At 40.2% G+C, this 13576-nt stretch overlaps 1 protein-coding gene across 1 annotated transcript in view; it reads left to right on the top strand.

Moving 5' to 3' along the window:
- The window catches only part of ror1 (receptor tyrosine kinase-like orphan receptor 1), a 129505-nt gene extending 125268 nt beyond the window's left edge, over positions 1-4237 (top strand). The window contains exons 10-11 of the mRNA XM_080506933.1: positions 254-618; positions 882-4237. Coding sequence (XP_080363059.1) covers positions 254-618; positions 882-1587 — 1071 coding nt within the window. The 3' untranslated portion in view covers positions 1588-4237. The remainder of the gene's footprint in view (positions 1-253; positions 619-881) is intronic.
- The last annotated feature ends 9339 nt before the right edge of the window (positions 4238-13576 follow it).

The following is a 13576-nucleotide window of genomic DNA, read 5'->3' as shown; positions in this document are numbered from 1 at the left end:
CAACAATTTCTATGACATTTATCAAAAGCAGCGTTGCAATCAGCATGAACATCACATATAAAGCATTGTATTGAGCCAACATAATAAACAGATTTGGGGGAAAAACAACCATTAATTCCTAAAATATAAACTCAGAGCAATATTGAAATGTATGTGATTCCCTGCGTCTTGAACAATATTAGGAACAACAAGAATATTTTTTCCTGCCTCATAACGCTTCCTTGAATCCTGTCTTGTATGTGATCTGAACCAGGTGTCTGCTGGGATGGAGTATCTGGCCAGCCACTTCTACATCCATAAAGACCTCGCGGCGCGCAACATTTTGGTCGGTGAACAGCTCCACGTAAAGATTTCGGACCTGGGCCTCTCCAGAGAGATCTACTCCTCAGACTACTACTGCATCCAACCTAAAACTTTGCTGCCCATTCGCTGGATGCCCCCCGAGGCCATCGCCTACGGAAAGTTCACTACAGATTCAGACATCTGGTCTTTTGGGGTGGTGCTGTGGGAGATCTTCAGCTATGGCCTGCAGCCGTACTACGGCTTCTCCAACCAGGAAGTGATGGAGATGGTGAGGAAGAGGCAGCTTCTGCCCTGCCCTGAAGACTGCCCCCCAAGGTACGACGCGACCGCTGCGGAATAGAAGAGAGCAACGCTTACAACTTTTTAAGCTTTTGAATGAGCTTTATTCTTTATAAACAAATGTTGACATGAACAAAGCTGCATGTGCAAGCTGTTTACATATATATGGATATACATTGTCAAAATAAACAAGTATGCGCTCACTCTTGGGTTATTCTTGGATTTATAAAATTGAAATAGGCTCATACCACCTGCTTTATCGCTGCTGAAAATGCCACCTTGTTTCCTTGCTCCTCCAGGTTTTACGGTTTGATGACTGAGTGCTGGCAGGAGGGACCAGCACGGCGGCCACGCTTCAAGGACCTCCACACCCGCCTGCGAGCTTGGGAGGGCCTCTCGTCACACGCCAGCTCCAGTACGCCCTCTGGTGGAGGAGGCAACGCCACCACTCAAACCACCTCGCTCAGTGCCAGCCCCGTCAGCAACCTCAGCAACCCTCGATACGCTGCAGCCGCTGCCACTGCGGGGTACCTCTACCCAGCCCAGGCCATCCCCACGCCGGGGCAGATGGCTCAGATTCCAGCCTGGACACCAATGGCTGTGCCGCAGACCCACCAGCGCTTCATCCCAGTCAACGGGTATCCCATCCCGCCGGGATACGCCGCTTTTCCAGCTCACTTTGCGCCCCCGGCTCCACCCACCAGGGTAATCCAGCACCACCTGCCGCCTCCTAAAAGCCGCTCGCCCAGCAGTGCCAGCGGCTCCACCAGCACGGGTCACGTGAGCGGGGTGCCCTCCACCACAGGCTCCAACCACGACGCCAACACTCCTTTGCTATCCCACTGCATCATGCCGGGAAGCGGGGGCGGTCAGGTTCACGTGTATGGACAAATTTCCCAGAAGGGGATGGGCCAGATGGACCACCTGTCACACACGTCGGCGCTGCTCACTCCTGACTCTGACGTTCTGATGTACAACGACACGGTCATCACTGCAGACCTGTAGACACAAGCAGAGAGACCCGCTTGCTTTCTGCTCAGGACCCAGATATGAGAAGCTTGGTGTTTCTCCCGGGGATCCAGTATCACAAGTCCACTCTGGGACCCCCAGAGGAACCGGCCTCCACACACGTCTGCGTGAAACACTGCTGCAGCTACTTCAGTATCCAGACAGCTGACGGGAGTTTGTAATGCCTTACTGTTTAAAGCAAGTGTACTTACTATCATGTTTTTATTTCAACCTATGTAAATACGGTACACAAGTCCTGAATGAACGAGTGAAATTCAAAGATATATATTCAAAAGAACTTTTATTTCGGTGAAAACATCACATGTCCATCCTTTATCCGACGACGGAAAGTTCCTGTGCCGACGACCCAGTGACATAGACTGTTCCATACAGGATGTCAGAGACACGTGGTGACCTTTCAGTCCGTCAGGAGGTGACTTGCTTGCCAATGAGCATCTTGACACAACAAAAGGAGTGGGAACAGCCGGTGGCCTCTATTGGCAAGATCAACACTGACCAGCAGTGTGCAACAGTCTGCAACGTTTGCAGGTCATATTTTCTGCCCTTTGAACGAGGATTCTATACACGAGTGTTTCAGTGGCTTTCATCGCAGCTAATAATGCAGCTGGCAAAGGCTCTTGTCCAGGTACTTGGATCAGAAGAGTGCATGTTAGTTTTGTTTTGTTTTTTTAACTCAAAATCCCTTTTAAAATGACAACTGAATGTTTTTCGTTTCACCTGTATCATCATTACTATTTGAGAGATGCACACACGGCATTTCAGCAGGTCCACGCTGAGAAGACGAATGAAGCTGAGCTGTTTTCGTCACTATTTCTTTTTTTAATTCTCCATCAAATATAGCATCTAACTTTCAGAGCTCGCCACAGATGAGCCTCCACAGAGCACGTGTTGCTGCACAGGCGTTCACGTCCCTCCACGTCACCCACAGGGCAAACACTCCATCACCACAACATCCAATCGTTTCTACTTTATGAATTTTACGCTTCGAGTTCATGTCTCACACAAGTTGTGGGATTCTTTATAAATTGTATTGAGCGGCTACGGTGTTTGATTTTGAAGAAAGCATCTAAATGTTTCGTTTGGAGACCATGTTTTCATGTTCTTTCTTTGCATCTGTTCTGTACAAAACGCTGCAATTGAAAACAAACAGGTGAAAGGGCAGACACACAAACTAAATTCTGCCCACCATTTTTAAATGTACAACACGAGTGCTTGAAAAGACAATTGTTTTACACTAAATGAGCCCTTGTTTTACAAGCCGGTTTCAGGTTGAGTGAGACACTCTGGTTTCACCTGGTTTCCTATCGGTACATGGAAACAACTTTCCTCAACATGCAGTGCTCGCTTTGGTTGACATGCAAAGGGATTCAAACCAAAAGCTCAGCAAGCAATACAGATTTTAAAAAAGCAACAGAAATTGTTTTTTTTTTATATATATATTTTCAAGTTTGTCTGTTTATTTGTTTTGATGTCTATTTTCATATTCCAGCATGTCCCATGTTGTCCAGAAGATAATCAGTGTAAGCTAAGGTGCCTTCACTCGACGATTTGTGAAATAAAAGAAATGTTTGTGATTAACTTTCAGTTCAGCAATCACCTGCCTTCGCTATGTGACATTGATTATGATATAGAGGCAAAATAAGAAAAGCAACAGCAGCTGTTTTGTAGTTTAGAATATTTATTAAACTCCCCTGATTCGGTGCCTGAGTAGCAGACAATCATCAGTTTTTATGTCTTCCTGGTAGAATATGTTCAATCACACTGTTGTTTACAGACTTTTGAGCTATCAATCACCTGGATTTGCCACACAAACCAAAATGTAACGCAGTCAATTTACTCTGGATGTGCAGCACAAAAAGCACGAGTGTATATTTTGAATGGGAAAGTTTGAGGTTGATATTTGTGGCGTGTAGAATGAGAGGCTGTAACGTCTGGCGTCACTGCAGTAAAACAGCAGTTCAGGTTGCCTGAGAATGGAAGCAAACACACCTTATGAAACACATTGTTTAGCTTGGATACCGGTCACATGTTGAATGTGGTTTCTTTGTCTGCTAATAACAATCTGGAGATTTCTCCAAGGTATCTCCCTGCGTTGACGGGGATAGACTGCAGCTCCCCGCGATTCTAGTCTGGATAATGCGGGTAAAGAAGATGGATGGATGTTAAATATAATATGAAGGGGTTGCTCTTTTTTTCTGTTTGTTTGTTTTTTTTTGCATTGGATTTGTTACTTCTGTAAAATCCAGGTATTTAAAGAATATTAGGTCAATTTTTCCCATTGAGTTTTTCTTCACAATTATATTTTGTCTTTGTGCCTAAAGTTGTTTTTTTTTTCCTTTCCTAACCAGACTGAGCTACCTAGGCATCTTGAGTTTGTGACCTATACATGTAATGAACGTATGAGTACTAATATAGCTGTGCAAAAAACCACTCGTACACAAGACTGTGAATCTTGATCAAGGTTTTTATTGTATTTGGCGAAAACAAAAGTTGTTATGCATTTTGTTTTAACTTAGTTCTTTTTATTTTAAATAAGCAACATACAAGAACATTTGTATTTTTAATAATAATGTACTCATTACAGAAGGTTTAGGTGCGTATTGACCAAGAGAGGCCTTGTCTTTGTATTTTGTCTGAACCTTTTTGCACAGATATTTTGTAATTCAAAATCATTTATTAAATGATGTTGTTTGGATAATCATGTCATCACTTCATCATCACAAGTTTTTTTTGTTTTTTGTTTTGTGCGTGCATGGGTTACTCAGCATTCTGGTTTACTCCTGCCATCCGGTATAGAGCAGACAGGGAAATGGAAGTCCGCAAAATATTTGTAATAAGTAATCATAGGAAAGGGCAGTGTTTTAACCCCATTTTCCTCGTATATTTTCCACGTAGCAGTGCTCGGTGATAATTTAATCCTTGAGGAATGAAGGTGAATGGTTTTTAGCCCTCGACTTCCTGACCGTCGAAGAAGGGAGAATGGAGGTGAATTTACTGAAGACCTCTGCATCACATGTTTTATGGACAGTCCTTGTTCCCTCGTGGATGGAGTAACTGTTGTTGGCCAGAAGGTGGCGACCTTGAGCTGTCACAGTAGCTCAGCGAGTCTCCAAAACAAAGGTAATACCAGTTCAACTTCAATTTGACCGGCGATAGAGGAATTGAGTGATTATTCTTTACAGTTTAAGCTCGTATTCTCACATTTAATGAGTGATCCTAACCCTAAATCATTAACATGTAAAACATCTATATTTGTTTGATTATGTACAGATAAATAGTTTTTGCCATTCAAGTATGTCTTAAAATATTAAACACATTGAAACTTAGTGGCTATTTTGAGGATTGCTGTAAATCATTATAAGTCAGAACTGTTCATGAATGCCTGTGACTGTTTAGATTACATCTTTAACATTTTCTCAAAACGTTGTGGAATAGAAATATTAAATAATCATTCATCAAATCTTTAAAAAAAAAAAAAAAGGCCAATCTAAAAAGTTTAATTCAAAGAGCTCATAGCTGTGATGACATTTATTTTCTCTTTCTTTTCCTTTTCAGATGCATATGATATAAATGTGTTCCCTGAGGGGGTTAAACATTCAGATTTTACCATAACTTGTAATGACAGACCTTTTCTGGCTATTTTGCTGATGTTGATACTGTTTCTGGCCATCTGGTGAGTTTAGCTTAATACTAAGTCTGTCTTAGCACCATAATTGTTCTTGAGGGAAATATCAGGCTGTTTCGCTACTAAATGCTCCACACGTTCACAAGCTTGTCTCTCACTGTTTGTCTGCTCTTTAGTCCTGAGCAGGTAATGTATGTTTCTGGAGCTGTGTCACTAAATTGCTAAAAAACAAACACGATGAAAGATGAAAAAGTGAACCAGAGCATCATTTAAATCTCTGGGCTTGTTGAAAGCCTGTGGTTTTGGAAATACTGTACTTGTTTCTATCCTGTGAAAAACTGGATCAGTTTACCATTTTAAATGAAACCATGTGAGAAGACTCCTGGTGGAGCTGCCAATATGCATTTTGAGATGCTTTATAGGGGGTCAGAACTAATGAGCTCTTAAAAAAAGGTTTTTATTCATTCTTTTTTTTTTTTTTGGTGGTGGGGGGGTTAAGGGCTCATTTGTTCATTACATTTAATGAGTTCTATGAAATTTGTTGGTCCTGGTTAATAATCCTTTCCCCTATTTTCATTTTCTGGACTATTTACACTGTAGATTCTCATTGAAAGCATCAAAACTATCAACGAACACATATAGCATTATGTAGGAAACCAAAAACTGTAGAATTACTCAAAATATGTTTTGGATTTGAAATTCCTCAAAGTAGTCTCTCTCTCTCTCTCTCTCTCTCTCTCTCTCTCTCTCTCTCTCTCTCTCTCTCTCTCTCTCTCTCTCTCTCTCTGTGTGTGTAAAGTCTAAGCATGAATGTATTATGTATTATTAGAAATAACATATCTAATCTAATTTCAAATACAACATAACATTGTATAGGTGTATATAAATGTAATATATGTCCTTCTGAAATATTTCAATATAGGAGTATAAAGTACTTTACAAATAAATAGGGATAAACATGGCAAACAGAGTGATGATAGGTGGAGTGGTGTTGGGTGTGTCCTTTCCCGATCTTAAAATCCCTCTGGTTGAAAGCCAGATAGGCAACTTCCTGCGGCCAGACAGAGGAGGACCGCCCCCTCCGAGTCCTGAGGGCACTCTCGGCTAAAGGAGCGTCATTTAGGCCCTTGAGTTCAGGACGTAATGGGCTCATAATGGGCTTTGAAGGTACAAGAGAGGCTGAAGAATTGATGAGCATTTTCATTTAAATAAAAATAAACAACTGTTGAATAGAGGACAGAAAAAAAGATGAGTAGAGTGCAGTGGAAGGATAATGTTCAGTGAAAAGTGTCACAGAAACATATTCGGAGCGAATTCTGCTTGACACGGAGCTCTATTTGGGGACAACGTGCAAACAGTGACTCACAGCAGCCGATTGTTTCCATTTGTGGGGTTTGGATTCATCTGCGATCACTGAAAAGACCATGAAGAAAAACCAGATGTCAAATGCTTTAGGTGCACATTTTAATGTCAGTTGGCAAAAGCGACGGCATGTTGTTGTTGTCGTTGTTGTTGTTTTTCCAGATTCCACTCAACATAAACATTCAGCATAAACAAGAGCACAGGGAATCTTTTGTGATGAAAATATCACTTTATGAAAATTAAACTACTATGTGTACACAGCATTGTCCAAACAGGTTGTTTATGTTCTTTTGAGTCTTTATCAAACCAAACATGCATTAATTATCTTTGAATATGAAATTATCTTTGAATATGCACTCATAAAGGGCATCCTGTTCCTTATTTGCACAATTTATGTGTACGTCTGCATTTCAATAGTCCTTCATCCAATTTTCAAGCTGTTTAATTCATTTTCAAGCAATGTAAGCAATTACATGTAGAGCAATGGTTTAATTCATTACCACATCTTGGTTCGGCAACTACCCAGAAAGACTGTTGTGAGCGCATTGACTGGAGTAGTGGTTTCTCTGTGTTTTGCACAGTGAGGTTGCTGTTACTGATGTTGGCATCGATATGAGTTAATGGCTAATATGCTCGCCATGCTAACTCGGTTCCGCCCAAAAATGTTGGTTTGGTGAAGGTGTGTGCCCCTTCTACATTTTGTTTTACATGTAATACTTTTGCACCACAGTCTTGCTGTGCGTGTGTGTGCATTCAATTCAATGGAAAAACAAAGGTCACAATGTATAAAGCTTTAATCGTCCCCTCGTCAATTCGTAGATGTGCGTTCATGCTGATAAAAGGTCAATAGATCTCTATTCAGCAACAGACACCTGGTTTGAACAAATGAAGGGTTCTGCTCTGACAATATGACGATAGAGACGGCGGCTTTCAGAGGGAGAGAGAAGTTAGAGGGATACAGTTTCACTGTCCTCTGACTCTGTCACGGAAGTGCTGGAGGTCTCCAACAATCCCCCGATTGTTGGGGAACATAAGCTGTTTGAGTTGAGGAGCAGACAGGCGCTTGACCTTTGCTGTCCGAGCTGCCCCGCGCTGACCTTGGAGAGGGGATGTGAAGTGAAGCCATTGAACACCGTGAAACGAACTAACACTGCTGGGTCTAGTTTCCCCAGAAGCTCTTCAAATGGTACAGAAGATAAGTTTAAAAACAAGCACCAAAATTAGCAAGGCAACTCATCTTGAATCATATATTTTATTAATCTTAATAAATAACAAATCGTAAAACCACTGAATATGTTTTGCAGAAGGTTTTGCATTTCTCACTCATGTGCAATTGTGTTATTATCTTATTATATATTTTCACCATGACAAAGTCAAATGTGATATTTCTTTGAGGATACATACAAGTATACAAATGTAAAAAAAAACAACAAAAAAAACATGATATGTTCTATCTCCATTCATCAAGTGTAATGTTTCAGTCTTAAATGCGGGACACACACATCACCAGCGTTATTCAGGTATTCAGGCATATATGCAGTCTTGCCAATCTTTATTTCTGTAGTTAAATGGGAACAGCCAGTTTGTGTCAAACATTATAACCGAAGATTCAGTAAAAAACTCAAAACATTATATAAGAAAATGAAGTTAAATTTGTACCTTGATAAAACATAACATCCAACACCCTGTTGTCTCATATGTTTTAGATTATTTGTCCACTTGCACTGAAATGACTCAATCTGTCCTACTGATCAAATCTACTGTATGTTTCAAAGTAATGTTTGTGCAGTGTGAAGGATATCGGGGTAACATATCAAATTCATTAAGCATTTTTAAGTGGTTAGCTTTGTTTTGTAAATTACTCCGAGTATTTCTCTACCTGAATGTATTGACATGTTGTGTAATCTACATTTGGTCGCAGTGATTAACCGTTACGGACTAACACAATCAAAAGTGAGCAAATGTAAAGTTACCAGCAAAATACAAATTTAACAGAGATGTTAAATTCTCCGTCATTAGGACGTAGTCCACCAGCCCACTGTTGTGTGGGTAGCGAGACAGGCCTTGCTGACTGCATGTCGGGAAAGTGAATGAAGGATAAGTAGTTTGGCAATAAACTAACTTTATTACTATCCCTGAGGCTCCCAAAGGTACTTTGAACAAATGGGAAAACCCTAAAGAAGTCCCAATGGACTGCCCTGAGAGTTGTTCAGCTGGATTGTGAAAAGCACTGCAGAATGAGGGTCGTGAAGGCAGGGTTTAAGGCGTGACTTTTCTGCTGATATACCCTGCAGATTGAAATAAATAAAAGTTCGGGTTTTTTTTTAGTAGTGCTAAAAATAACTGACTGTGGCTCGAGAGGCTACTGCACGATTCAGGGGTGCAATCCCCAATAATTACTTGTCCAGGTCACCTGTGTGTATGTTAATTATATGTTAAAAACAACAATGTACTCAATATACACACCTCACCTTCGGGGATCCTCTGCCCTCTGGTTGTGGGCAGATTTCCTGTCGACAAGATCCCGCCACTTGTGAAACAGCCTCCTTTTGATGGAAAAGGGTGTGGCTGTGTTTTGTGTAGCGCTTGATTTTTGGATTCAGGTAATGGACACCTTCGCCTTGGATGACACTAGTAAGTGACAGTGGCTGAATATGAATCATCATGTGGAGAGTGTTAGACTCCGGTAGAGGGGGGAAATTCACAATAAAACAAAATTGATCATGAAACTGGAAATTGCAGTTTAATGTACTGTCCAGGAATGTGAGCTTCCCATGTGATCTGCTGAGGTGCAAACTGTTTTGGTCTTCTAATCTGCTGGCTCTTGGATCAGGAAGTCTGACTAACCACAAGTCAAGTCATGTGGTTCTTCAAACTAGTAGCTTGTCCAGGGCATCCTGCCTTCACCCATCATTACCTGAAAATCAACTCCAGCACCCGGCAGGCCTTAAGTCGATCAAGCGGCAGGCATATAGAATATATAATAAATATATAATAATTGATCAAGAAAAAAAACTTTGTCCAGGTATTTATTAAGACTTTTGCTCATCCATTCAAACAGGATCAATGTTTATCCAACAACTTCAGCTGAAATTTTAAGTGACAGTGATTGTTGAGTCACCTCAGTGGACTTAACTGAGTAGACTTACTACCGGTACTTAAAACCAGCACAACCTAAAAAAGGTCATTAAAAGTTAACTGCAGATTGATATTTTTAAGACTTAGTGCAGTTGGGAGTGCAGTGAATGTGTGTGTGTGTTTACAAACAGAGAGGTAGCATGTATAAATAGCATTGGGATTAATGCCATAATTAGCCTGTAGCAAGAATCTTAACCATAAATGGAAGATGAACACAAAAAGGGTAATGTGCTTTTATTTTGGGGCAAAAAAATTAAATGAAAAAAGAAATAAAAAGCAAAGGTCCAATGATTTTCACACACTGTACCTGTTGCTTTAAGGTGTTCATTAATCAGTATTCTGAGTTGTGCAGGTGAGCAATAAGGCACTTGTAGCTTTCACTGGTGCGTGATGATGGGCGATGCTGCCATGCAGAGCTCAAAGCTGAGCCTCAGTGTTGTTTGAAGTTCCCATACCAAGTGAGCATATTAGGAACAACAGGTAATCAAGTTGAAACGTTACTTTTTCTTTCGTTGTAATATTTACAATGTTCAATGCTATCCTGCTGGGTGGGCTGGACTCTGTGGAGGGTCAGCTGTGACCCATAGACCTTGTGTTTGACACTGGTCATTTACAGTATTTTATGTGCTCTTAATATCTATCTTCGGTCTGAATCCAGTCATTATTCAGTATACTGCTGTAGTACTGTATCTTGGAAGAACGTCATGAACAAAGTGATATGGACTCTGTACTGTGTTAAGAAGGGTTTTGCAGAGGAGGATAAAATCATCATTTTTTAAGTTGTTTGAAGAGGAGAGAAGGTATACACAGTACTGGATTTATCTTGTCTTCATGCAAAAGTGGCTTTTTGTATACTTCAGTTTCACAGAGGAAGTGCCATACGTGTACAGATGTTGAACATTGACTAATATAATAAGATTGCACAACGCGCAATTGATATATGAAGTGGTACGCAGGATTGCTATTCTTTCTGCCCCTTTTCTAATGCAGATTTATGAGGCTTTGATTGAGCTTGTTGTGGTTGGAAGAAAAAGTATAATGTATTCAGTACAAATTGCAGGTCTTCCTGCAGTCCATGTGCTTCAAAAGTGCAATGTTTTTTGAATATTTTCATGTTTATGTGTATCTTGGTTGTATATATATATATATATATATATGCTCCATTGTTCCTTCATTTGTCCTTTTACCCCACACTCCTCCCACTTCTCCTTTTCTCCATCACTCTCCTCCCACTCCACTCAAACTCTCTATCTAATAATCCATCCATCTTTGTGTAGGAATGGAGCTCTAATGCTTTCCATCTGTGTATGTCAGTGGTGGGGCTCCGAGGGTAAGGCCTGCCACTCTTTATTCACCGCCCCACCTTCTCCCTCTCTACTTCAACTCCTTTCCAACAAAACTCCAGAGTCTGGTTCCACTCAGCTCTTAAGTCTAAGATCTCACTCCACGCTGGGGCCCCTCCTGGCCCGAGGCAGCAGTGGGAGGTCGGCCAGGCCTCTGGATGTGATTGATCCTGGAGAGTTTTGGTCACTCTGAAGTGAATGAAGGAGTCGCACATCAATCATATCTACAACCTGCATTAAAGTACAAGACTCCAGATATTATCAATTGAAGAAAAACAAAATGTGCTTAATTACCTTGAGATTAGACTATTTACTATCTATTTCAGACATTTGTTTGGTGCTGGAGAGGCTTTTGCATTATTTTGAAAAAGTTCAATTTATCTAGCCTTGAGGCTAAATTGTTGGGAATCCAGGTTCAAATGTGATGAAGTCATGCATTGCAGATTCTCCTGAAGAGGGCATGACACAACTTTCTGATAAAAAAAAAAAATAATAATTCTTGAGAAATGTCCCTGTATGCCATTTTTACCAAGCTGTAAGTCCATAGATCAACAGAATGTGAATAGAAGACAATCAATTCAAGATTTAATATGCAGCGTGGAACAAAAAAGAACTAATAATTCTCCGCTTCATTTTTTTATACTCATCTTTTTCCTTTAAAAATGCCAACAAACATATTTCACAATAGCTTTGGCGTTGCACTGGCAACCCAGAGAGACTTCAGGTGGCGAGTAAATAATGATTGTTAAAGAAAATGTAATCATGTCGAGTGAATCTTAGCACATGCTAGACATTTTACAGTGTAATGACATTACAACATCTTTGAGGAATAGACTGGTGCCATCAAAGGAGATTTACACCATAACATTGTATGATGAAGCTTTAATCAGACTTTGTGAGCAAGAAGAAGTAAAAGACAAGCAGTGGTGCTGATGAAGTTAAAATTGGGCTCCAACACCAGTCATAGTTTCACAACACTGAATAACACTTCTTGTTTTGGATTGAGTTCTGCAGTAACTCTGGTAACCAAAGTCATTTGTTGAGGGAAAATTCATGGAAGTAATGGTTGGAGGGAAACTGTGTCGCTGCCACTGAGACATCCATGCAGATCTGTGTTCTGAGAAATGGCTCTTCTTTTATCCTCCCTCTTACACTGAGGCCAATGCAACTCTGCAGTCTCAACAAGACCGCCTTTGTGAAAAAGTTCTGATTTGGATTAAAAGCAGGCATTGCACATTAAAGTCAAGGTCTCTTTCAACTCGACTGCAGGATCACAGTTAAGATGCGAGATTAGGACCGTTCTTCCTCTTCCTGGTGATAAAGGCGTGAATGGATGTCCTGTAGTGTTTGGTGGTCTGAAAGGAATACTTTGACATTTTGGTAAATCAGCGCGCCTTTGATGTCTGCCCTGCAGAGAAGTGCAGATCGTTAGTTCTTTTTAACATATAACTTTGTTACTCTGGGTGCAAAATAACTCGTGTTCATATTGTTCATATAAAGAAGGTATCATAATTGATACCATTCTGTTTCCCATATCTACTGTAAGGAAATAAGCTGGAGTAGCATGCTAAAATGCATCCTGGAAGCACAGCCTGCCTGTTTTATTTCCAGTGATTTTGAGATCTTATCGGTTTTCATGGGGTGTAATCGGTTACATCCCCTCACATTGGGTTCAGTATTCCATAATTAGTGGCATTCACTGAAACCTACTGCAGATCCTTTACCACACCTAACTCATCCAGCATGTAGAGAATTATCATTCCTCGTCTATTGATATTAATCATATGTGGTCAGTGGGGCAGTGGTGGAAGAGAGTTTAATGCTGTCCTCTCATAGAAGATTCCAGATTCAAACTGACCGAGGAATGAGCCAGTATCTGTCTCTGAGTTAATGCTGCAATGGACTGGTGATGATTTGTCAGAAGTGTTCATTCAGTTTTGGCTGAGCTTCGTCCAAACGTCTCACAACAGAAGTCTGGATTCAGTATCCATCAAGGATAAATGAATAAGTGGACTTGGATGTCAGACTTTGCCTTCGTCCCACATTGCACTGGGGAAAAAAAGTGATATTTTGCATCAATTCCAAAAAACTCTATAATTAATCATGTAGGATTTTTCGATTGTCAAATTATATTAATGATTTGGTTGAAAATTAAAGTTTTCATGTACTCAAAATTAAACAGCATATTTTGCCTAAAGACAAAATTGTACATTCATATAAAGGTTTAAAAAATACTTTTATTTATAAATAACACAGGCATCATGTTTTGTTTTGTTTTTTTGAATTGGTTGAACTTTATTATTGTCATGTTGGAAAACTCAATGTTTTTAGTTGGATCTAATTTTAATTCTTGCATATATGAAATTGTTGTTGCAAGTCTTTCCTTCTTTCTTTCTTTCTTTCTTTCTTTCTTTCTTTCTTTCTTTCTTTCTTTCTTTAGTTTTACCATTATAATTTCAACAATGACAGTTTACCATCTCTGAAATGTAAATTGATT

This window comes from Blennius ocellaris, assembly GCF_963422515.1.
Source record: "Blennius ocellaris genome assembly, chromosome: 12".
In the NCBI taxonomy this organism is placed as follows: Eukaryota; Metazoa; Chordata; class Actinopteri; order Blenniiformes; family Blenniidae; genus Blennius; species Blennius ocellaris.
This window is presented reverse-complemented; position numbering and strand designations above follow the sequence as displayed.